At 38.2% G+C, this 27,864-nt stretch overlaps 1 protein-coding gene across 15 annotated transcripts in view; it reads right to left on the bottom strand.

Moving 5' to 3' along the window:
• FRYL (FRY like transcription coactivator) overlaps window positions 1-27,864 on the bottom strand; it is a 247,593-nt gene that overhangs the window by 128,877 nt on the left and 90,852 nt on the right. For 14 of the 15 annotated variants that reach the window (XR_008389628.1, XM_053654987.1, XM_053654985.1 and 11 more), the window contains one exon: window positions 5,913-6,112. Coding sequence is in view for 14 of the 15 variants with exons in the window: in XM_053654979.1 (XP_053510954.1) it covers window positions 5,913-6,112 (200 nt within the window). In the remaining variant the exon portion in view is untranslated. Of the gene's footprint in view, window positions 1-5,912; window positions 6,113-26,967; window positions 27,153-27,864 lie in introns of those variants that run through there. The other variant, XM_053654989.1, reaches the window with a different exon arrangement.

Consider the following 27,864-nt stretch of genomic DNA (forward strand, 5'->3'; position numbering starts at 1 on the left):
CTGATGGAATCTTCACCACTGTCAACCATAATTTTATAATTTCATTTTAGATTACACAGTGGGTGTCTCTGAAATCAGCTATTAAATGAATCAATATAATCAGCACCAGACTAGTATCCTGAGAGAACTGTTAAAAGCTCTGTTGACATCATGTTTTGTTAGGAAAACAAAGGGCACACGGCACAGCAAGGTTCTTAAGGCTGAAGTCAACTTAAAATACAAATCTTTGCTAAGTACCTTCTGCTACGTACCTGCCACAGGCAGTGCTGCAGATACGAAGGTGAGCGACTCCTGGCTGTTGGCATCAAGTGCCTCACACCAGAGGAGATAAACATATGAGCAAATAATATCGCAATGTAAGAATGTAGAAGTATGAACAAAATACTATGGTAAAACGAAGACTCATTTAGTTCGAGGAGAATCACTATGTTAAAGGGCAGAGCTTTAAAAAAGAGCACACATAATGAAAAGAGAATTGTGAGACATTATACAAACTGTAACAAGACTGTGAAGAGCCTGGAATAACCCAATAAGCACTTGAATTTATTCCACAGCAATGAAAAGTAAGCAAGATCTTTAAAGCAGAAAGGTGCTATTTGTGTATTGGATGAAGAAAAGTCTGGGTAAAACAAGGAAAATGAAAAAGCAATAGACCACATCCTGACCAGTTAGGAGGCTCTTGCAATGGTCGAACATGACAGAGCCTGACCCTGAGCAAGGGCAGTGGAAGAAAAAGAAAGGAGAAAGACATAAAAATGCCATTTTAGAGATTCAGTCAAATTAGGTAATTTCACCCATATTTCCTTTTAATATTTTTGCTCTCAAGGGCTTCATATAAAAATTCCTTTAAGAACACAGTCATAGTGAGTGGACAGGACCATGCGCACAGCGCACTTTTAAACATTTCTGAAGCCAGGGGATGAATCTGCCTCTTGTCAAATCATTAACTTTCAGAATATTCTAGATTTTCCTTTATTTCCGCTTATATTTTATCTGTCTCAATAATTCCTATGGCGACATCTATTTTTGTACTCCGGTGGCCTGCAGCACTTGACACAGTGCATCATGGGCCTCCTGGCCAGACAGCAGCACAGGTAAATGCTGTATCGGCCTCCTCCTCGCAGGACCACATCTAAATAACAATGACAGAAGAACCATCACTCAGAACCACCTGGAATCTAGCTGAACAGAGAGGTTCTGTAACTGAGGATATACAGAAGCCAAGCTGAGACTGCTGGGAGGAGCAGAGAGGAAGAGCAGCTGGTCCCCCAGCCAAATTAAAAATCAGGAGAGACACTTCAACTGCAGAGGTCCCCACTGAGAAGAGAGGGGCCCCAGCCCCACATCACACTTCCCAGCTCAAGGAAGAAAAGTTCCCATAACTTCTGGCTGTGAAAACCAAAGAGAATTGTGGCTGAGTGAGACAAAAAGCTTCTGGAGTCCCAGACCTTCCTCTTAAAGGGCTATGCACAGACTTACTTGAAGACAGACTCACTTGCTCTGAGCTCCAACATTGGAATAGCAGCTCAAAAGGTGTTCGGGACATAACAGTGAAGGGCTGCAGGGGCTGCTTTCTCCTAGACAAAAGTGCTGGCAGAAGCACTCCTTTGCAAAAACTCCTTTGCAGAGCACTTCCTACAGGCATAGGTACGTGTCTTATCTGAGTCTCCATCAATCTGGCTAACAGTGTTTGCCCAGCTGTGGTGATTTCCTGAGATGCTACCCCATCCAACTTGTGGGCCCACCCAAGCTGCTTCCAGTGGCTTTTCCATATGTGCAGCCTGTCTTCGTTCATGCTGTGGGCTTTTCTACAACCTCTAAGAGGTTCACAAACTAAAGAAGCAGTGTCAGGCCTCAGTGTGACCCAGGGCCTCTTGTTAAATGGCCTTAGGCTTGGCCTTAGCAGTAGCCAGCCTTGGTTCATAATCTGACCTTACCCAGACATGTCCAAGCCCAGCCCAAGTCACAGCCATTTGCAGATCGCTATGTAGCTCATGACACTTGGCCCCAGTCCAGCCACAGACTGCGGTTGACCATGGCCTGTATCTTCCAGAAAGCAGCAGAGTCAGCACACCCAATGGATAGCTTCAAACCACACTGAAGCACCACCTAACCACCTCTACCAGCAACACATCCTCACAGCTGGACAGCCTGGGGGTAAGTTCCTCCCACTGATGTGCCAACGGCAATCAAGGCTAAAATATGACAAGTACACAGCCCACACAGGGACGAGGGGTAGGGATGGGTGACCAGGGACACCTACTACATAAGGCCACGGGCTGTATCAAGACCGGGAAACACAGCAGCTCTACCTAATACGAACAAACACAGGGAGGCTGCCAAACTGAGGAGACAAAATAAATATCTCAAATTAAAGAACAGAACAAAACTCCAGAAAAAGAACTAAACAAAATGGAGACAAGCAAACTACTAGATGCAGAGTTCAAAACACTGGTATAAATATGCTCAAGAAATCTAGTGAGACCCTCAACAGTATAAAAAATGGACATGGAAATCATGAAAAAGAACCAGTCATAAATGAAGGATATACTAACTGAAATGAAGATTAATTTACAGGGAATCAACTGTAGAATAGATGAAAACAAAAATCAAATCAGCAATGTGGTATATAAGGAAGCAAAAAACACCCAGTCAGAACAGCAAAAAGAAGGAAGAATTCAAAACAATGAAGATAATGTAAGGAGTCTCTGGGACAACTCTAAATGTACCAACATTTGCATCAAGGGGGTGCTGAAAGGATAAGAGAGACAGCAAGAAATTGAAAACCTATTTTAAAAAATGACTGAAAACTTCCCTGATATGATGAAGGATATGGACATACAAGTCCAGGAAGCACAGACAGTCCCAAACAAGATGAACCCAAAGAGGCCCATACCATGACACACCATAATTAAAATATGAAAGGTTAGAGCAAAGAGAGAATTTTAAAAACAGCAAGAGAAGCCCTGGCTGGTGTAGCTCAGTGGATTGAGCGCGGGCCTGCGAACCAGACAATCGCGGTTCGCAGACAATCGCGGTTCGATTCCCAGTCAGGGCACATGCCAGGGTTGCAGGCAGGTTCCCTGCAGGCCAGTTCCCAGCAGGGGACGCACGAAAGGCAACCATACATTGATGTTTCTCTCCCTCTCTCCTTCCCTTCCCCTCTAAAGATAAATAAATAAAATCTTATTTAAAAAAATAAAAATAAAAATAAAAACAGCAAGAGAAAAGGCAGTTACTGTATTTTGCTGTGTATAATGCACTTCTGTGTATAATGTGGTTTTTGGCCGAAACTTTCAGGATAAAACCTTTTAATTTTTTAATTCATTTTTTAAATTTAGCCACATGTAGAAATAAAACCACTTATTGCATTCCAGGGTATTATTTTGCATACAGATATTGTTATTGCTTTCTAGAGTTACAGTATTGAGAAAAATAAAAGAATTAAAAACATTTATATAGATGTGGAATTAGTACTACACATGTATAATGAGCACCATTTTTCCCTCAAAAATCTGGGCAAAAAAGTGTGCATTATATAAAGCAAAATACGGTAGTTACCTACACAAAGGAGCTCCCATAAGACCATCAGCTAATTTCTCACTAGAAACTTTGCAGGCCAGAATGGATTGGCAAGAAATGGTCCAAGTGGTGAAAATCAAGGATCTACAACCAAGATTACTCTACTCAGCAAAGGTATCATTTAGAAATTAAAGAGCTTCACAGACAAGAAAAAGCTACAGTAGCCCATCACCACCAAACCAATATTATAAAAATATTAAGGGATCTTCTTTAAGAAGAAAAAATAGATAAAAAATATGAATAATAAAATGGCAATAAATACATATCTATCAACGATTACTTTAAATTCAAATGAATTAATGCCTCAATCAAAAGCCATATGGAGGCTGAACAGGTAACAAACCAAGACCCTTACGTATGCTGTCTACAAGAGGTCACTTCAGATTGAATGACAAACATAGGTAAAGTAAAGGGATGGAAGAAATATCTCATGAAAATGGGGCAGGGGAAGCTGGCATAGCAATACTTATAGCAGACAAAAGAGAGTGTAAAACAAAGGCTATAACGAGAGGAAAAGGAAGACCCAGCAATTCCACTTCTGGGTATTATCCAAAGCAACCCAAAACACTAAACTGAAAAAATGTATACATTCATATGGTCACTGCAGCATTATTTACAACACCCAAGATATGGAAGCAACCTAAGTGTCCAGCAATAAATGAATGGATAATGAAGTTGTGCACATACACACACACAATGGAATATGAGTCAGCCATAAAGAAGAATAAAATCTCACCATCTGAAACAACAGGGATGGACCTAGAGGGTCTTGTGCTGAGTAAAATAAATCAGGCAGAAAAAAGACAAATGCCACATGATTTCACTTACATGTGGAATCTAAAAAACAAAATAAACAAGTAGAATAGAAATGGACTCACAGACAGAACTTTTTGACAGACACCAGATGGAAGGGTGGTTGGGGGGATGATTTTAAAAGGTGAAGGGACTAAGAAGTACAATCGGTAGTTACAGAATAGTCATGGAGATGTAAAGTACAGCCTAAGGAATATAGTTAATAATGTTGTGATAATTGTGCAGATCTGATAGGTACTAGACTTACTAGGGAGATTACTGTAAGTTATGCAAATGTCTAGTCACTGGTTGTACACCTGAAGCTAACATAATACTGTATGTTGACTGTAACCGAAAAATAAAAAATTATGTCAAAAGGGGAGGGTGGTCAATGAACCTATTACAGCCTTCTAGACAGCTTTTTACTACAGCCGTCCTCTCTTATCTGCAGTTCCGCTTTCAGCAGTTTCAGTTACCTGTGGTCAAGAGCAGACCAAAATGTTGCATAGAAAATTCCAGAAATAAACAATTCATATGTATTTAAATTGTGTGCTGTTCTAGCAGTGCGATGAAATCTTGCGCTGTCCTGCGCTGTGCCACCATGGGTGTGAACCATCCCATTGCCCAGGATATCCATGTTGTGTATGGCACCTGCCCGTCAGTCACTCGGTAGCCATCTAGGTTATCAGATCAACTGTCACGGTGTCACAGTGCTTGTGTCCAAGTAACCCTATTTTATATAACAGTGGCCACAAAGTGCAAGAGTAGTGATGCTGGCAATTCAGATATGCCTGAGAGAAGCCGCAAAGTGCTGCTTTTATGTGAAAAAATAGATATGTATGGGAAAAAGATAGTATATAGAGAGTTCAATACTATCCCTGGTTTCAGGTATTTAATAGGGGGTCTTGGAACTTATCTCCCATGGATAAAGAGGGAGGTACTGTACTCACCTATATGAAATTTTTAAAGACTATTTTTAGAACAGTTTTAGGTTCACAGCAAAAGTGAGAAGACAGAGACTTCCATAACCCCTTAGCCCACACGTGCATGGCGTCCTCCATTACCAGTATTCTCCATCAAAGTGATACATTTGTTACCATTGATGGACCTACCGTGACTCATCAGAATCATCCCAAATCCACAAATTACATTACAGTTCACTTCACTCTTGGTGCTGCATGTTCTATGGGTCTGGACAGATGTATAATGACATGTCTCCACCCTTATAGTATCATACAGGGTACTTTACAATACTAAAATGACCTTTAGGTCATAACCTAAAAACACTTAGTGCCCTGCCTATTCACCCCTCCACCTGCACCTGAACCCAGGCAACCACTCACCTTTTCACTGTTTTCATCATTTTGCCCTTTCTAAAATGTCATATAGGTAGCGTTATATATAGTATGTAGCCTTTTCAGATTGGCTTCCTTTAAAACTTTTTCAAGAATATTATTTTCTTTGTAAAATGTGTTATTACATTGGTTAATACAAAAATTCAAGCAAATATTTCAGATTTATAGGTCAGTTCTACTCACCAAGGGTTCAGCCATTACAACCTCAATTTTCTTTTCAGCTTGAACAGCAAATTCTGCAAAGAGGCTCTTGATGACATATTCACCAGGCTTGACATCTGGGTCAATCGTAATGCTCGACATGATGATATTCCTTTTCCCCGACGTGGAATGAAAGTTGGAAGGAGCACAGTACTTATTCACTTTGCTCACTGGTGCCGACGCTAAAAATAAGACACAAAAGAACTCTACTTTAATAACGAACTATTTGGGCCTACTATACCCACCCTACTTAATAAGCACGCTGTCCCTAACCTGCATTGAGATCTCCCAATCTGTACGACCATACTCTCTTTTTCTGTATTTACACTTGCTGTCTTCTAACACTTCCCAGCATAACTTTAATTTAGTTACATGTCTATTATGTATTGTTTTTCTGTCTACCCCATTAATGTGAATTCCATAAGAACAGGGATTCTCTTTTGTCTTTTTTGTTCATTAATAAACTCCAAGGACTATGCCTGGTATGTACTAGGTATACAATAAATAGATATTGAATAAACGAATTCTAAGCAAAGTTGCATGCAGTAAAGGCAATAAAACATATGTGAGTAAATGAAACACAGATGGGGTTAGGGGTTGAAGTTTACTACACTTTGGAGAACATGCTCCACTAAGGCCTCATGTAGAAAAGCTACCTTTGAACTCACACATAAATGACGAAAAAGAGGCAACAAGGCAAAGCACCAGGAACAAAAGGCTGAAAGCTGAGTGAATGTTTGAGAAACAAGAGTACCAGTGTGGCCGGAACTCAAGGCATGAAGTAGAGGCAGAAGCAATGTGAGATGAAGTTGGAATCATTAGTCAGGAATCAAAGTTTTAGAACTTTGTAAGAAAATTAGATTTTATTCTAAACGCAATTATAATTCTGTGTGAAGTGTTGACTTGGAGGTGGAAAGAATCTGGCCTATCACTGAAAGATCTCTCGGGATCCTCTGGAAAATGGATCGAAAGAGGGCAAACATACAACCGGAGAAGCCGTGGCAGAAGGCCAGATGACACGGTCAGAGCTCGGGCTAACCGGATGGCAGTGGCACAGGAGAGAAGGAAAGGAATTTGAGATTTGTCGTATGTTAGTGGGTGAGGGAAGGGAATGAAAGATGACTCTTTTTATATTTAAATCACTCATACAGTTTGATAGTGGTGCCATCTACTCAATTAGGGATGACACTGTGCCTGGCAGGTAGTACGTTGCACCAGGTGTGGCACAAAAAGGGCACACACTACTGCATGCTATTTTTACTGACCTGTTCTGCTCTCCTGACTGCCTGCCTGGGCAGCCTGCCTTGGATTTCCATCCAGTTTGTCCTCCCCCAGTCCTCGAGGCCTGCTGCAGAAGATGCTCTCTCTCATTCTCTAACTATAGCTTATGTCATCCCCCCTTTGCCCTAGAATATTCATGGAGAACTTGCAAGAACATACTCTTCACCTCAACATGATCTCCAGATACAGCCCTATCATACGCTGTCCTGTATGTAAACCCTCTCCTTGAAGAGGAAACAGAACACAATTACTCAAACTGTGAATTTCTGTCTATTTCTGTCTATGTGTATGTTTCTATATAACTACAGGACAATCAACTTGTTCTAAAGTCATACATTCCAAACTCATAAGGAATTGTTCTATCAACTAAAACAACTTACTCCACCAAACATAGTACATATCAACATATAGAAAGGTGACCTGTCATAACTCCAATAGAAAATTCAAGAAATACAAAGTCAGGTTATAGTAGTCATTTCTAAAAAAATAATCTATGAATTAAATAAAATCTCTTTGAAAGACATACATTCCAAATACTTGACTTCCTTTCATGCCCTATTCATTATCCTTGTTTATTCACTAGTATTTGCACAGAATTGAGTATTTTCCTCCAAGGTTAAGATTAAAAATTAGTCACATGATTATATATTTTTAAATAATCTAAAAATATTATAAATTATTAATATTGTACCTCAAATACCTTTGCATCACATCAAATTAAAGTACAACATATTGTATTCTTGAACTGAAATTATATAAGAACAATTAAAGGCAAAAATTCACAGTCCTTTGAACACAGTGCACACTATTTATTTTAAACAATGACCTACTTGTTGACTCTGCTTCATGATCCAACATTGTGTATTATAAAGGAGAGAATCTATTAACAAATGTCATTGTGGAAAAAGAGATCTTAATTTTAAAAATGTTATTTTGGAACATCAAGATTTCTCTATTGTATGTTATTATGTTGAATAACCCTCGGGAATCATTTAAAAAGGGTACTCAGTTTCCTGAATTTTAACTTATATGTTAGAAATTAAAATGAAGATGAAATATATTCAAGACTGACTTAAGGATATAGATATAAAATGTATCTTTTCCTTGAATTTTGTAAGCCTTTATTTCAAAAATCATAAGATCATAACAGTTACAAAGGTTTCTCTGGCTTTAACTTTACAATAAATGTAACTAACCAAAAAGTCTTATAATAGAACTAGGTACTTAAATTCTAGATTTTGAGTAAGTGTAAACTTTGTAATTGACATTTAGCCTTTGAACAATCTCTTCAAAATGAAAAATTTTAGTTAAAAGATCTCTCAAATAACTCACCTTTCCTGCCTTCTACTTCAAAAAAGCATAAACATAAACTAAGCATAAATAAATATTCCTGCATGTCATAGCTGAGTATTATAAGAAATTGCCAATAAAGACAAAACTTTAAAAACTTGTATTTATCTTACAAATAAAGATTTATTTTCTAAATGCCTACATTATCTCCCAAAATAAACATATTTCAAATTTTAAAAAATCAAATTTTGAAAATTACTTTTAAAGAGTTAATTACTTTTCCCTCCATCCACAAAGCTCTAATGAACTCACAGAAAGACCTATGTCCCCAAACTGAAAACTGGACAAAAGACATGAATAAGCAAGTTAGAAAAATAGGCCAATACCATGAAAATAATATTTAACATCACTAATATTTAAGAACAAAAATTAGATAACATTTTCATGTATCAAAATGGTGTTCCCCAATTTTGTATTTCACCATAATGTTAAGCTTTCGTGAATATATGTGAATTGTCCTATTCTGGCTAATAGTTAAGAAAAACAGATGATCACTGTAAGCCAGAAAGATAGCTAGTTTTTGCATAACTATGTAGAATAACTTGATGTCACTTGACTGCCTGAGGTAAATATTTTATAAAGTTAAATAGTAATAATTATCTACAGGCTATTATAAAATTTTTAAAAATTTATGGGGGAATAAGTCATACCTGGTAGACAACAGTTCTTAAGAATAAAATTCAGGCCTTGAATTACAATTTGTAAAATCCTGATGTCATATTAAACACTCCTAGACAAGAAATCTATTAAACTCCAACTGATGAGAATAAAGCACACCCTGACCGATGTGGCTTGGCTGGCCTGGTTGGGCATCGTCCTGCAAAGTGAAAGGTCCCCTACTCAGCTCCTGGTCAGGGCACGTGTCTGGGTTGCAGGTTCGATCCCCAGGCAGCACACACATGAGAGGCACTCAATCAGTGTTTCTCTCTCACATAAATATTTGCTTTGCTTTTATCCTCCCTTCCCCTCTCTCCAAAAATAAAAATTTTATTAAAAAAAAGAATAAAGCAAGATAAAATATGGGTATTAAAAACAAGCATATTTATTCTCTTAGATCAAGTGTAAATAAAACTAATATGGCATTTTTAGAGAGCCAACTCTCTAGTATTATAATTAGAATACATAATAAAACAATTAGCATCTTTTTTATGTCCGTAACACTACTATAGTCTTATACAATAAATTTACATTCAATTAAGGGAACCAGAAGAGACACATAAATGCTAACCTGATTCATCTTTGGTTTTATTACTCTATAGCTGCCATTTTCAACCTCTTTTTCTGCCTTCACTATATTTTTAAGCACAACACTAACCAGTAACAGCCCTCAAAATAGGCACTAATTCTCAACAATTGTGGTATTCAAGATAAGGATGGGTAGGGACCGGTAGACATGACTTAGTAAGACCTCAATAAAGCCTGTGAAAGCAGCCTGCTGCCCCCTCACCCCAAGCACTGGTATTTATCAATAAAAATGATTAGTTTATAGTCACAACATTACATGTGTACCTGCATACTACATGTATGTATCTATATATAAATTCATATCATGCAGAAATGTAACAAAATACCATACGATTGCTTACTATTTTAATAATTATTACGTATAATGGCTAAGCAACAATTTTGATGATCACATAAAAAGAAAAGGCTTGAAATAGGAAAAAATATAAAAATATCTCCATTTTAAAAACAAAAGCAAAATTCTTAGTTGAAAAAGCAAGCCTATTCCCAGCAAGTTATTTTGTGAATATCAACAAACCAACTCTAAAGTTTGCATGGAGAGCCAAATAAATGACCAGCAGGGCTCAAACAATGAAGGAGAAGAAGAAGAAAGTTGAAGTCCTTACAGCAGCCAAATCAAGTCAGTGTGGAAATGGTGAGACAAGACAGATCAGTGGGACAGAAGACAAAGCCCAGAAACACACCTGTACAAATACAGTCAACCAAACCGAACTCTGACAAAGGAACACAGGCAATCAATGGGGGAAAGAGGCTTTCAACAGATGGTGCTGGCATAACTGGACACCCACATGCGAATTTTAAAAAATCTAGATACAAACCTAATTTTCACAAACATTAACTCAAAATGGATCATAGATGTAAATTTAAAGTACAGAATAAAGTCTAAACATAAAATGCAAAACCCCTTGAATTCCCAGAATATTGGGAGAAAAACCTGGGTTCTCTGAGGTTTAGTGATGACTTTCTAAATACAACACCAAATAACATCCATGAGAGAAAAGCTGGTAAGTTTATTAAAATTAACTTCAACTCTGCTGAAGATACTGTTAATAGAATGAAAAGACAGGACAGACTGGAAGAAAGTATTTGCAAAACACAAATCCAGTATCCAAAACATATAAATGATCCTTAACACACAAAGAACCCTTAAAACTCAACAATAAGAAAATAAGAAACCCAATTTAAAAAATGGACAAAGCACTGGAACAAACCCTCACCAAAGAAATAGCAGATAGCATATGAAAAGATGCTCCACATCATGTCATCAGAGAAAAACAAGTTTAAAGAACAATGAAATACAACTACACGCCCAATAGAACGGCCCAACCGAGGCCCCTGACAACACCACATGCTGTGAAAAGTGTGCAAGAACGAGCACCCTCATTCAACGGGTGGTGGGAACACGAAATTATATGGCCACTTTGGAAGACAGCTGGGAGGCTCCTTACAAAACTAAACATACTCATACCACACAACCCAGCAACTGCACTCCTTGGTATCTGCCCAAAGAAATGTAAAATATGTCCACACAAAAACCTGCACACACATATGTTTATAGCAGCTTTATCATAACTGCCAAAATGCTGAAGCAATCAAGATGTGCTTCAGTGAGTAACTGGGTGTATTTTGGTATATCCAGCACTTAAAAAAATAAAAAGGAATTTTCGAGTCATGAACAAACTTGGAGGAAACTTAAACACCTATTACTAAGTGAAAGATGCCAGTCTGAAAAGGCTACATATTGTATGATTCCAACTATGTAACATTCTGGAAAATGCAAAACTATGGAAACAACGTAAAAAACCAGTGGTTATCAGGGGTTCAGGTTGCGGGGAGGGAGAAAGGGTGAATGGGAGAACGTAAGGGACACTTTCTAGGACCATGGAACTACTCTGTGTGAAACTATAATTTTCGATACATGTCACTATACATTTGTCAAAACCCCACAGAATGTACAACATAAAGAGTTAATGTAAGCTGTAGACTTCGGGTGATTATGATGTTTCGTTGTAGGCTCATAATTGTTTTAACAAGTGTACCACACTCATGTAAAAAGTTAGTAACGGAAAAGTGGGGGGCATAAGGAGAGGGTGCATAGGAACTCTACTTTCTCCTCATATTTTCTGTACACTTAAAACTGCTCTAAAAATGACGTCTATTAATTTTTATAAACATAAAAATAAAAGAAAGAAAAGCCTGTTCTATCCCTGTCAGTCAGAACCAAAGGTGCCTGGGAAGAGTCAAAATAAACAACAGCTCCAGCTAAAGCTTAAAACAATAATATGCTTGGCTCAAGCTCAGGAAAAGGAAACAGTTTATAAGTCAATTAAAAATAAAATGTCAAAAACACAAATCAGATTATATGGTTGACAGACTGGAAGTAGAAACAAAGAAAGCAAAATCAGTATTAGGGAGTAAGTGCGAATTTCAGCTTCTGGAGTAACCAGTTGGGTCAACGTGCCTTTTAACTAACTGTCCAGAGAAACACTGTATGTTTGAGAGCAAGTGTCTCTGAAGAAGAAAGATATAATGTGTTCACTGGTACGATATGAAAGCATCACTTGATGACGTTATAGCACAAACACAATTTGCTATAAAGCAAGGAATACCTCAAAATTCCTTCGTGAATGAAGGAAACTCATCCCAGACACTGTTCATATCTGATGGAAATGAAACATTAATTAATACTTTACTAAGGTAAGTTTGCATATCATCTCATTCTTCCCCTAACAAATCTATTCTTATTTTCAAGTGATACACAGGTAAATAGCTTTAAGAAGAAAAAAAACAAGGTCCTGATTTATAGTGTTTGCCCCTTTCCATTGTCTGTTTACTTCCATCATGGCTGATTTCAAGCTACCAATGGTTTAACAACCCACTGGTAAAATCCCTGGTAAGAACAAGGTTTGAGATCCAAAATACCACTTCAGTTATCATCCATTTGTAAGGAGAAGTTGAAGTTCCTAATTAAAGTCACTTGCCACATTAGGTCCTGAGTTTCAAGAACTTTCAGATCAGTGGCTTTATTTTCTCCAGAATGGCCAGATTTTTATATATCCATTTTTCTCCTTTAACTGTCTAGGTTATTAACATACTGTTTGCTTAAAATAACTATTTCCCAAGTCAAATATTCTGGCTGCATCTTAAAATTCATTTACAAAAAACAGGCTAGGAAGAAAAGGCTTTCCCATTCTGATTCGGTATATTTTTGCTCATATTTTTTAACTCTCTTTCAGTTTTATTTTTTTCCATTTAAATCTGTCATCCACATTTGAATATCTTTAACACACATACACACAAAGTAAAACACTGTTTTATTTTTTCCTCCAATATTTAATCAATTTTCCTGGGTTCCTTTACTGAAATTCTGTCACTAAGTTTATATTCACTACATACGCGGAAGCCAGACTCAGCTGTGCTTGCTATTTTGTTCATTATTGATCAGTTCTGCAACAGTACCACCCTTTTGATTACTGTGGCTTTATAACAGGTTTTATTACCTATTGGTATAAATACCCATCTACTCATCATCTTCAGCAATTTCTCAGCTACTGTCTTCCACGTATACTTTCAAGTTTATGCATATTTTTGCAAATTAATTAGAAGAGAAATGACATCTTAAGATGTCTTGTCTACAATCTGGCTTACCCTCATTAATATACATCTTCTTTTGTATACTCAAAGAAAAATGTGCATTTTCCTTCATAGGGGATCTAATTCTTACTAATTTTCTTAGTAAATACTTCGTTTCTGTTCTATGTGAATAAAACCATTTTCCTCACTTCTCAGTCTAACTTTTCTGCTTCTGGTTGTATTTCAATGGATAAAAATTTAAGACTTCTGCTTATTCTTTGGACAGCTGTTCCTAAAATGTTTATTTATCCTAGGCTAAACTATTCCCATTGAAAACAGTTTCTAAACATAGAAGTCCTATGACATCTTGGGCACATTTCCAACTTTTTAACTTGAAGTCTGCTTCAGAAATATCACTTCTTATAAAGCTCAAGAAAAATCATCTATCATCTAAACAATCCATTATTCACTCAGCTTGAGTCTCCTCGAGGTTATTTTCTTAGACTCTATTGAGCCTTCAGAAGGTCAGCTAAGAAACTACTCAGAAAATCTAGAAATAATGCGGTATTTTTGAAAATGTGCATGAACCTAGGAGTCAGAAGACCAAGGGCCCCTGACTTGACTGGCTACTTTGTATCATAATCTTGGTCAAATTATTTAACCTCTGTAAGCTTTTGCTTTCTCTCTAAAAAATAAAAATAAAAATAAATGATTTGAATTATATCTCAGCTATAGGTATGTATCAGAAGCAACAAAAAAGTTGTTTTCATTTTTGTTCCCCTCTATACTCTCATAAAAATTTTCGCTGCCAGGGGAAAAACCTATGGTGGCCAACTTCTCTCCTCTAGGCAGACCGGAACCTGGGGATCAGCACAGGGTAAGCCTGAAGTGAAAAGCTGAACATCAGAATCCTATAGGACCTCGCCCAGCAAACATACCTAGCTAGACGTGGGCCTGGGGGAGGTAAGCAACTGCATATAGATGTGTAGCTATCTTTCACTTCTTAGGGGCTGAGCAGAACCTTTAAGTAGGTGGCCTGATTCCTCTACACCCCTGAGGCTGAGGGGACGGGAGAAGACAAGAAGCAAAGGGGCTTCCCTCCTAATATCTGAACTAGGAACTAACAGAGGCTGAGACTGCTTTCCTTTCCCTCACCCTTAGGATTACTCTTTAAGATACGTATGGTCCAGCCCTAGCTGGTGTAGCTCAGTGGACTGAGCACAGGCCTGTGAAACAAAGGGTCACCGGTTCGATTCCCAGTCAGGGCACATGCCTGGGTTGCAGGCCAGGACACATGAGAGGCAACCACACATTGATGTTTCTCTCCCACTCTTTCTCCTTCCCTTCCCCTCTCTCTAAAAATAAATAAATAAAATATTTTTAAAAATGTATGGTCCATGCTTAATTAGCAAACAAATACAATTGCACACTACTGGTATCCAGCAGCCAGTGACAAGGAAACAAAATATGTACCAAGCACCAGCAGCAAATATCTTAGGTTTCAAAACACCAAACCTGTTTCAATTAAAAACAAACTAAACAATGATACTGATTTTTGCCTTACCACTCAACAACATCCTGGAAGTTATGGGATTATATAAATAAATGCAGGAATACCAAAATATTAAATCACCATTATAAATATTAAAAAAGAAAACATGAAACCTTCTATATTAACTAGCAATAACCACCTAAAAATGAAAATGAGTAAAAAATCTATTTGCAAATACAAAACTGGTGGGGATAAATTTAATAAGAAAAGCAGAGGGCTTACATGGAGGAAACTACAAGATCAACATTAAAAGACATAAAAGAAGATCTGAACACAGAAAGACATAATTTGTAGATAGGGCATTAAAACGGTCAATTCTCAAAAAATTAATATATTAATTATTATAGTTCCAATTAAGATTCTAATACTATTCTGCTTAGGTTGTGTTGAACAAAACTATCTTAGAATATACATGGAAGAACAAATACCCAGAACAGCTAAAAAAATTATTTAAAAAATATTTTCTAAATCAGAAGATAGAACTATAATCAGAATGCATAATTATCAAAATGTTATACCAAAGTATAATATAAAATAACTATATCATAACAATGTAACAATAATCAAGTCAGTAAACATAGTGTTGATAAATCAGATTAATGTAAATGATTAGAGCACTCTTCAAAATTTCCAGAATTCAACATGGGCAAAATCAGAAGGATGAAGAATGTTTATTTAGTAATGATGTTGGAATAATTGGCTATTCATCTGGAATAAATATATTCAAAAACCAAAGTCCAGATGGATATGAAATTGAAGGTTTTTATTTTATTTTATTTTATTTTATTAAAGAGTTTATTTAATTTTAGAGGGAGAGGGAGGGAGAGAGAAAGAAAGAGAAGGAGAGAAACATCGATGTGTTGGTTGCCTCTGACACACACTTCCAATGTGGACCGGCCTGCAACCCAGACATGTGCCCTGACTGGGAATCGAACCCGTAACCTTTCGGTTTGCAGGATGGCCCTCAATCCACTGAACCACACCAAAGTTAACTTAAAAATTAACTTTGGAAGTTAATTTTTGAGAGGTCTTAGAAAAAAACTAGTAGTCAACATGTACAATGCAGGGAAGAAGAGACCTTTAGCCCAGATAGAAAACCCAAATTATAAAAAGAAATGAAAACATTCAACTAAATAAAAATTTTAAATATTTATAAAACAGATGATACCAGAAACAAGAAAAGACAAAGTTGAACAAAAATATAATATAGATGAAAGAAAATATTAAATACTCAAAGAGCTCTTACAAATTAACACAAAAAACCCCCCCAAACCACACACACAATAGAGAAAACTTGTCAAAAGATATACTTACAGGCAATTCACATAAGAACAAATGTAAAAAGACAATATATAAAAAATACTCATTCAAAATTTGTAGTACCCATAAAATGCAAATTAAAATAGTAATAAGCTTTCATTTTCTGCACATCTCACTAGCAACTGTTAACAAAAATAATTAGATCTCTTGCTGGCAAGGTACAGGGAAACTGAACACTTACCACATTGGCTGACAGAAACGTTTCATCCACCTGAGTACAGCCCAGGAGGCCGGACAAGGGTGACCGTTCCGGCCCTTACAGCACAGTGTCACAGATATTAATGTCTTTGAACTTCAGGCTCTCCGTGCCACTGACAGTAACGGAGCACACTATGACCCAGCCCACGAGGAGAGCAGAGGACGGTCTGCCAGCTCCAGCATTAACTAACACCTACTTGGCAGATTTCTCATTGTTAAATTAATAAATTGGCAAACATAGAAACTCATTTTCTGTCTGACTGTTGATTACAATTCTACCAGCTGAATAAGATTTCATATCCACTCTCGGTCTTAACGTAAAGTCAAGTTTTCTGACCAGTCCCGGTTTGCTGCCTTCTCTGGCAATTCCTCAAATCAGAATCAAACTCTCTGGAGTGAGGCCCAGGTATCTATATGTTTTGGAAAACTCCCCATCACGCCTCTAACGTGCAGCCTTTCACTCATCCTTCTGAAGTGCAACAGCAGGTCCTACACAATGATTTTATTTAAAACGTATTTTGATCATTAAACAGCTTCAAAAACACCATAAATAAGGAAACCTCTGTATATAAACCCAGCAAGCAGTTCAGAGTGTTAAATAAAGACATGTCAGAGGCAAAGCTCTGGGAAGCAACATGAAGGATCAATAAAACAATTCAAAAACCTAGTTTTAAAAAGTTCTCGACGGTTCTCCCAGTTCACACTGGAAACGCTGAACTGAGTTTTCTCGCAGGGTGCCTGCCACTTCACTACAGGCACTGTCTGTGCCCCTGGCTGCATGGCTCAGTGCCCTGCCCATCCTCTGCCTAGAGACATTCTGTATCTAGTCTAGTCATCGAATCCCACCACTGCTGAAGTAACACGCCCTTTTTCTGCATAGCTAAATTTTAAGTTCCCATTCTAAGTAAACTCCTGAAAAGTCTTCCCTCACAGTTGGCACTGCCTTTAAGCAGATGAAATAACAAATTCACAGAGCAGCCAAAGTGACTACTTTCTATTTGAACCACACTAGGCCCTACACATCAAACAGTGGTGACACCATATCTCCATACTCCAACTAAAAATGCACTACACCTAACACCTGGCGGGGGGTGGGGAGGGCAGCGGCGGGTGGTTGGCCAGTGGTGCCAACTCCCACGCAGCAGTAAATCTACGTATAACTGAAGTCCATCCTGTGCATGTGGGGACTCCCATCACAGACTGAAAAATATGCACTAACCTTACTTTCAAGATTACTATGGCCACTTTATTTGCATTACATTTTCTTCTGTAGGGTCTCTATAATAAGAATCACTCATTCATATATGGCTCCAAAATTTTATGTGAAGCTTCTTTTTGTTTAATTCCTTCTTTTCTAAGACTTTTACTTTTAAAGCAGTTTTAGGCTCACAGCAAAATTGAGAGGATGGTAGAGACATCCCATATACCTCCTACCCCTACACATAAATAGCCTCTCCTAGTACACCTGTTGCAATTGAAAAACTTACATGAACATGTCATGATCATCCAAAACCCAGCCTTTACATTAGGGTTTACTCTTTGCATTCTACATTCTACAGATTTGAATAAACTTATCCCCCTTTATAATATCACCCAGAGTAGTTTCACTGTCCTCAAAATCCTCTGTGCTCCTCCTATTCATCCCTTCCTCTCCCTGACCACTGACAACCACTCATCTTTCTACCTTCTCTTTGCATACTTCTGCCTTTTCCAGAATGTCATATAGTTGGAATCATACAGTATATAGTCTCTTCAGAGTGGCTTCCTTCACTCAGTAATATGCATTTAAGGTTCCCCTAAGTCTTTTCACAGCTTAATAGCTCACTTCATTTGAGCCACAGTTTACTTACTCATTTACCTACAGAAGGACATGCTGGTTGCTTCCAAGTTTTGGTAATTATGAATAAAGTAGCTATAAATATCAGCGAACCTTATTTAAATCAAAAGATCCATTTAATGTATCTAATGTAAATTTGAACTTGTTATTCTGTTATACTATTAATATATTACATGTTAATAATATTAATTCATACTTTGATTTTCATGAATGCCTTTGTTAACTACCTTCTGTACCACATGGATCAATAAATACTATTGAAAATACAGCTTTCAAAAAAATTCATATGATTTTCTACTGTGAACTCTCATCACATTTACAATTCATCATTTTCTAGTAGAAACATGTCTGACAATTTAAAATTTGGCTTCCACAGTCTTCCCCATTCAAATAAATTTCCCTTTAAATCTGTTTTAGTAAAAACCCTTAAAACTTTACTTATTTTAGCAAAGTTTTTTTATATTGGGAAATAGCATGCTTAATGAAAATGTGCTAGCAGACCAAAAATTAATTGTCAGAAATTCTATGAACAGGCAGTGTTCTAGGACATCATGCACAAACACACTAGAAGGAAGAATCAAGAAAACACATCCCATTCCATCCTGCAAAAGGCCAGTAAACTATGTCTTAGCAACATGATGAGACTGTAAACATCACTACTTTCAGAAAAGAAGTTGAAGACTTTGGCCAGCACATGATTTGGGGCCTAAACACTATAATACGCCAGACACCTGTCAGGTGTCATAGTCAAAACATTTAAAACCAGTGCAGAAGAACAGCCAGAACTGTTTACAGCTTCTGGCTGTAAACGCCAATGTAGCCATGAGAATGCATAATGGCTGAATATCCATAACGTTGTGGGTAATTCGAATTCTATTAAGGGTGGTATATAACGGTATCTAAACAGTAATGATAACAATTAAAAAGCTCCAGGGATATCCAAGAAAGAACAGCTATGCTAGCAAATAGATGTATAATGCAAAGTTCAAGAAGTAGAAATAGGCAGACATTTCTAATCATATGTGGGTTAAACCCAACTTCCTAGGTGGGCTTAATTATTACAAAAGTTAAGTCGGTAGAATTTAATTCTCACATTTTGTTTTTGGATGAGAACTTCTTTCTCTTGAAGGGCAAAGCAGGATCCCATACTTGGAAAAAATGGAATACCAAAGAGTTTGACCAAATAAGGCCAAGGAAGGAAGTAATACCAATTATCAGAGGAGAAGGCTCTGACACAAGAATAGAAAGCAGTACTATTGTACTGAAGAGTAAAAACAGACCAAAACTTGTAATGAGGTTTTAGGGTGATGCTGAGTCATCTGGACTGGTAAACCGTCCAGATGGGCTCTCCCGACCTCCTCATCTTCCCACAGGCTTGCACCCAGGGTCTCACACGAGACTAAGCATACACATGACTACAAAAGATGGTACAACCTGGGAAAGGTCATGACATCGAGGGTTAGGGAACACTGGATCTGTTATACTGACCTTTTCGACTAGTCTCACACCTATGATACTGTGACCATCCACGTTAGATTTTCATGATTTCAAATATTTTATGCCATTATTAATTTGTCTCTATTCTTATATTCACCAATGAAAAACTTTAAAACCAATCATAGAACCAAATACTTGATGAGTTAGATAATCAGCCATACTTCTCATAATACAAAATGTTTCATCCTGAAGACCCAATGTCTCCCTTGTCAAATGAGGTAAGCCTAGCTTAGGAGTTAAGATTTTTTTTTGAAATGGATGGAGTCCATGATTCTTAACTTCAATGATATCTGGAGCTAAAAACTCCAAATTCAGGGACTATCACAGAGTTCATCCTGTTTGCTTAACAGCACTGTAAGTTGGCTTCACAGCCCAGGCACCATATACTGAAGCAGATGGATTTCTCTCAGGGATGACAGCATGGGCATTTTGCCACTAAGCAACAGGCAATTCTTTTCTACAGCAAACAGAACTCTCAAGGGATACCTCTCTGAAACTAATGTCAATGAGAATATAAAGTACCCTATCAAATTCATTTTATAAAAATCTCCTTCAGAACCCACTTAGTGTGAGAATGTATTTGCCAATAATACATCTGATCTGTGGTTAATATCCAAACTATATAAAGAACTTATACAACTGAACACCAAGAAGACAGACAACTCAATTTAGAAATGGGCGAAGGACCTGAATAGACAGTTCTCCAAAGAGGACATAGAGATGGCCAATAGACTTCTGGAAAAAAAAAAAAAAGGCTCAATGTCACTAATCAGAGAGATGAAAATTAAAACCACAATGAGATATTTCATATGGGTCAGAATGGCCACCATCAATAAATCAACAAACAAGTGCTGGCAAGGATGTGGGGAATAGGGAACCCTAGTGCACTGCTGGTGGGAATGCAAACTGGTGTGGCCACTGGGAAAACAGTATGCAATTTCCTCAAAAAACTAAAAATGGGACTGCCTTTGGACCCAGCAATCCCACTTCTAGTACTATATCCCAAGAAACACAAAACACTAATTTCAAAGAATATACGCAACCCTGTGTTCGCTGAGGTGTTAATTACAATAACCAAGATCTGGAAACAGCGTTAAGTGCCAGCCAGGATATGAGAGGGTCACAATATTGTGTATACAATGGAACTAAAGCAGCTCTATCCACAGATTGGGAGTATTATGCAACTGGCAACAAACTCAATCTCATGATTAAGTCTGTCGAAGTCACTGAATTGGCCTAAATACAGACTGTGCATAGGAGAATTACCCCTCCACCTGAGCCTCAGCCTTCAGGGGAAAGGGAACTAGATAACACACTTTCTACTTATCTGTGTAGTATCATGTCACAGATGGGTGACAAATAATGACAGAATAGCACAGCCACAGCTACTTCTTGCATGAGAAGCAGAGACACCAGAGATGGGAAACTCCTGTTCTACAAGGAATCTCCACGGAGCCACCAGTAGGGCCTGGCCTGGAAGGTCTGCTCTCCCCTGATCTTCCGCGGGATGGTGAGTGTGGAGTGGAGAGCTAGACCGTCCAGCCATTCTGTGACTCCATGGCTTGACTGAGTCTTCTGAATTAATTTTTTTTGTTTATATTTTGGGTATTAGAGCTTTGGAAAATGTTGATTTCAGGTGTTTTTATTTGTGTGACGTATACACGATTCTCGAGTCAAGGTTTTAAGCTAAGCTGTTGCTCCTTTAGTTTCTGAACTCTACAGATTAACAGAAACTTTGCTGGTGCAGTCTTTTTATAGGTTTTTACAAACCACTTGAGCTGGAAAAATAAAAGCTGTATGCATTTCCACAATGGAATACTACTCAGCTGTAAATAAAAAAAACTTATCATTTGCAACAGCATGAATGGAGCTGGAGATTATATGCTTAGTGAAACAAGCTAGTCAGAGGAAGACAAATACCACATGATCTCACTTACATGTGGAATCTAATGAACAAAATAAACCAAAAAACAAAACAGAAACAGAAAATCACAGTCACAGATGCATGGAAAAAGACTGAGAGTTGCCAGAGGGGATGGGGCTTGGGGGGCGCTGGATGAAAGAAGGTAGAGGGCTTAAGCCAAACAAACGAACAAATAAGTGTGTGTGTGTGTGTGTGTGTGTGTGTGTGTGTGTGTGTGAAATACACGAACACAAACAACAGTGTGGTGATAGAGGGAAAGGGGGTGGGGTAGGCGGTGGTGGGCAAATGGCAGGGGCATGGGGACAGACAGAGACTTTGCCTGGGGTGATGGGTGCACGATGCAGTGTGCAGACAATTTAGAGTTGTACACTTGAAACCTGTATGGTTTTGTGAACCAATGTCACCCCAATAAATTCAATTTTTAAAAATCTTTTCCAAGCCCTGGCTGGTGTAGCTCAGGGGATTGAGTGCGGGCCTGCAAAGCAAAGGATCAAGGTTCAATTCCCAGTCAGGGCACGTGCCTGGGTTGCAGGCCACTTCCCAGCAGGGGATGCATGAGAGGCAACCATACATTGATGTTTCTCTCCTTCTCTCCTTCCCTTCCCCTCTAAAGATAAATAAATAAAATCTTTTTAAAAATCTTCTCCACCTTTTATATCTAACTCCAAACCTATTACTCCTACCTCTTAAATATTTACCACATCCATAATTAAATGAGTTAATATTTGTAAAGCACTTAAAAGAATACCTACCCATCTGGCAGGCATTATGTACATGTTTGCTAAGCAAAGAAATAACATTTCATTTGTTCAACCTTCATCTCACATCTGGTCTACTTAAACAGCATCCTAACTCATCTCCTTGCATACACTGTACCTCCCTTGTCCCTTCCCTCTGCCCCCACCCCAGGAAAAATGTAGTCTGATGCAATCGCCACAACCACTATGTACATTACAGAGTACACCAATGGCTCCCCAATGTTTTAGGTTTAAGACCAAAATTCAATCTTGAAATCTTCAAGATTCCACATGGTCCGGCACCTGACTACCTTTCCAGCTCATCCCCACACTTGCTCCAGCCAAACCGGCCGTATTTCCTCCAGCCTCCAGCACACGCTATCCCTTCTGCCGACCTGTCCACCCTCCCCCCAAACTGTTAACTATTTCTTCCTTCACTTTTTGCTAAGTATCACTAAATCAGGGAAACCTTTACACTGAAAAATGAAGGATTAATGGAAGTTAAATAAAGAATTTTGGTTTGTGCTTTTTGTGTGTGAGGGGATGTTCTTAGTGTACTTTAACTCACCCGAGCCCCAATTTACTCTTCTATAGAAACAGGAATTTCTCAACTGACAAGTGAACTAACAAAATCTGGTATACCCATGTAATGAAATCTTATTCAGCTGTAAAAATTAACCAAGTACAAGGACATGCCACAAATGGACAAACCTTGGAAATATGGTGATAAAAAGACAGACGGAAAAGAACTCCTACGGTATGATTCCATTTACACGAAATGTCCAGAACAGGCAAACCCACAGAGACAGAAAGTAGATTGATGGGCATGAGGTTTCTTCTGGGGGTGATGAAGATGTTCTACACTGAGAAAGCAGTGATGGCTGGGTAACTATGCAAATACACTGAAAACCACTAAACTGTGCACTTTGAAAGGGTACATTTTATGGCATGTGAGTTATGTCACAATAAAGTTACTTTAAAAAGAAGCAGTAATAGTTTCCTTCAGATTTTGATAGTGATTGCATGAGATCTAATAAACATGAGAGTATACACACATGTGCACACACATGTGTAATGTGTGAGGCAATGCCGGACCCACAAGTACCCCAATAAACAGTGTACTAATTAAATAACAGACTTTAACTAAAATTTAAATAAATGAGGAACAATTTTGGAGGTTGGCTTTTCACTACTCTCACAATCCAGGAAAACCATCTCTGAGCATTACAAATTCTGTTACGAACTGCTGTCATTGTTTAAAGATCCAATAAATACATGCAAATTTAGTTTCTTTACATACCATACCTTATTCACATTTTAATTTATAAAAGCATGGTCAAAATAAGTCAATATATTTATTTGAAATGCTAGCTGAGATAAAATTATGGATGCAAATTCTATAAATTAATGTTTACTTTAGGCGTTATATTAATAATGAACGCATCTGTGACCTTAATTAACAACGCAAAGAAATACATAAATGGATAGTTCTCAGTACTTAATCTTGCCTTGTCTTAGCAATTTTAGGGAACTACGCCAACCTTTTAAATGATAGCACCTTACTACACAGCTGGTTTAACAGAATGTTCCTGATTCCATTTTTAAAGGAAGTAATGCCTAAAACCTTTGGCACAAAGACAACGTCCCGAATTTAGGCCATAGTGAATGTCACTTCATTGCTGGTACTGAAAGAACCAGGGCCCGCTCTGATCAACCTCAGCAGCACTGCAGCGACGTTCTGCCAGCTCGGCGGGCCTCGAAACCAGGGGGCCTCCAGCAATTAACGTGAAACGGGCATTTAACATCAACACGAATCATGGCAAATGCGCCTTGACAGAAATCCGAAACATTACTATATTTAATGATAAAGAATTATAATATACATTATGTTCCATGACAAAAATCAGATTGTTTGCCTTTTTTTCTTTGGGAGGGTAGAGGCAACATTTGAAATACATAATTTATTTAATGCAAAAATTGTTTCATTTCTTTTTTTTTTTACAAAGGCTATTAAGAAATCAGGTTTTCCTCTGTTCTTCTGAAGAAATTCACTATAGAGAATTTAGTAAAATGGGAACTTTTTGAAGTCAGTAAGGTACCATTTTATGCTCTCCTGCTTCAGGGACCAGCTCCCCTGAGAGACATCACTGTATAATACCAATCGTATAGCTTAAGAGGAGTCACACATTCATGCTCCTACCTTCTTTCTCATTAATCCATTCTAACAAAAATGACTACACCCCTGATCTTTATCTTAGCTGCGAGCACATTTACCAGAATGTAACTAAGCATGGAGTATATGAACATAGAATACATGCAATCAATTCTTGCCCTCCGGGAGTGTATACTCAGTTATCAGAGATAAGAATAAACAGGGTGATTAGTGAAGACCACCCTGTTCATGGTGAAGCATGAAGTATCTGGCTGACTGAAGAAAGGTGAGATCTCACTGTGAAGTAGACAGAGGGGTGGGGCTGTATTCTCAGCAAAAGGTAGCAGTGACTACAAAGGCAGAGCATGCTCTAGAAACTGGGTTAAGCATGGTAAGAGAGGAGACTGGCAAAATGAGCAGAAGCTAGATAGATGACTAAAGGCTTCGTGCCACAGAGGAGAGACTATGAAGTAAAAAGGGGAGAGACTTTGAAAAAGGGCAGGCAGAGGGAACCTTGGCAGCCACGTGGAAGATGCAAACAGAACAAAAAGAAACCCTGGCACTAATCCAGGTGATAATGAACAGAGGCCAGAACTAAGGCAAGCGGCTGTGGCAACAGAAGTCAGGATAGAAGAACATTTTAGAACGAAGAATGACTACTCTTGATAAATGACTAAATGAGGCAGGGTGCAAGGCTGAGAGTCGTCTGACCTAGCCCTGGTTGCTGGCCCAAGGAGTCTGTAGATGGCACCCTATGCAGCCTGCCACCGTGGGGAGCATCCTACCATTCACAGCCAAAGTCAGATAAGTTCCTTTCCCTCTAAGTCTTCTCTGTCCCACTGCGGTTCAATACAATCCCTTCTATCTCTGTTCCCCACCCCCATTCCTTCCCTGCGTAAGTCATTTGGTAAGCCATAATGCATATGCAACATCTTTCCTTCAAGTCCCTTACTGTTAACTTTTCCTATACACTAACTACCCAACTAAACTAGAAGCTCCTTACGAGCAGAGGCATTCTCCCCCATTCCAGGGCTAAGGTAGCAGACATGGTTAGGGCCTTGATGAACAATGAGACTTGTGATTTCTTTTTCATGTCAACCTATTGCTTTACAACTCTAAAGAGGCCTTCAAAGAAATTTGTACTATGAATGCCCAAAGGCCAATGGAATGCCCACAAACTGAGTCATTGTATTGCTAATAACAAAGGCTTTACAAATATCTATTTCTCCTTTACTCGGAATATAGGGCAAAAGATTACAGGAGATTTGGCTGTGGCTGGTTTCAGAGTTCAGGCAATGGCATATACAAATGTTTAAATGGTCAAAAAACAAAATAACCATAAAGTATCTAAGCAAACTAAGTTTTTACAAGACAAGCTGCTGTGATATAATGTAGCATACTGTTCCTTTATAAGAACCCATTAATTACAGCTTCATTCTCACTATAAAACTATACTACTATTTTTTTAAATGTGGTGAGGATGAAGGAAAGAGAAGGAAGGAGAGATTAAAAACCATGTTTTGAGTTTATTTGATTAAAAATGTATTCTATATTACTCTTTTAAGTAATAAAAGTACTTTAAATTAGTAATTATAATCCTTCCAATATTTTAACTATGTTTTATTCACTTAGAAACTTTCCTAGAACTAATATAATTTTCTGCCATCTGGCACAACAATATCACCATGTGTAAGAATTACTTAAAGATCTAAAATAAAATATGGAGACTGTAAATGCAGTTTATTTAGCATAACACAAATCTCCTCAAATTATATTCTACACTTTATCTTCGAGGTTTTCCCCCCATATCAATGTTTGGTCTTTTATGTTATTTGCTTACAAAACAAAACTACACTACATAAATATTTTGGTAAGGAGTTAACTGAAAAAAATAAATATAGTCTCTCATATTTTATTCATCAGTGTGCTCAGTCTCCGGCAGCACAGTTGGGAGCAAGAACAACTGGGTTCTAATTCCAGCTCTTTGTCACCATATGACCTTGGAGAAGTCGCATTTTTTCTATACCTCAAATTTTTGGGGGCAAGACAGACATTGTAACAGCCTTTGCTTGCTTACTTCATTAGTATGGTATCATGTTATTATGATAATTTTGGCAAAAGAAAACTGACTATGGCAATAAATAATTTCTAGATGTGCTTTGAGATCTTCGGAGAAAAGTACCATTGGAAAATACTGTAGATACTGAACAAAACCAATACATCTGCCAAATCCACATATTAGGAAGGGATTTATGGACAAAATAATAGCTCAATGACATTAGTTTAATTAACTCACTTGAACTTTGAAATATAAGCACATCATCCTGAATGTTTTTTAACAGAAAAATGACCACATATGAAAATTACTCACGGTAACTTCAATGATAGGAACCTGGTAAAGCTATGAGCATTATATTAAACTGCCCGATGCCATAAGATAGCCGACGCTGCTTCAGCGAACATCCTGAGAGAACTGTGGAGTACTCCTGGTGTCCGATAACCCTGCAGAGAGCAGAGTCTGTCTGTCATCATTTTCCCCCATTTTTTGAACAGCGAGAGAAAGTTTGCCAGAATGATACATATCAACAAAAAAGCCACGACCATCTAACTGCCAACAGGACAACTGCCCGGGTGTGCACACCTAAATTTCCTACTGACCTTACTGATTACCATTCAAGAAAAAATATTCCTCGATGTGGACCGGTTTCAAGAACTGGCATGCAAAACATGGCACTGATCCTACCTCAGCATCTCTCCCATGTAGGCATATATACTTACAGCTGCAGCTCCAGGACTTTAACAAGGACTTTATGCTAATTTCAAAAAACACGGAATCCTGTAGACTCAACATTGTCTCAACCGGCTGCCCCGCAGCAGCAGCAGCAGCAGCAGCAGCAGCAGCAGCAGCAGCACGAGTTTGTTGCTGATCTCCCTGAGCCGCTGTCCCTTCTCCTCTCGCGGGCAGCGGAGTTCTGACCCACAGTGCCTTGGCTTCATTACCATGCAGTCTCACAGTGACGCACAACCATAGTGGAACACTGCTGAATGCAGATGAACCATCGCGTTGAATAAAAGCTTACAAGTTCATTGTGAGTGCCCTGAAGGGCATCCTCACCTCTCTTTACGTAGGCATGCACGTGGCTGCAAGGATCTCTGTGTTCCTGTGACCAGTTTTGATGAGCTGTGTCTCCCGTGGCTTTCGGAGGAGTCACTAGTGCTAGTAAACAGACAAGGGTAGAGCTCTGCCCTTGGTGCCAACTTCTCTCAC

This window comes from Artibeus jamaicensis, unplaced genomic scaffold (genome assembly GCF_021234435.1).
Source record: "Artibeus jamaicensis isolate MK-2021 breed Jamaican fruit bat unplaced genomic scaffold, CSHL_Jam_final contig_889, whole genome shotgun sequence".
Taxonomy (NCBI): domain Eukaryota; kingdom Metazoa; phylum Chordata; class Mammalia; order Chiroptera; family Phyllostomidae; genus Artibeus; species Artibeus jamaicensis.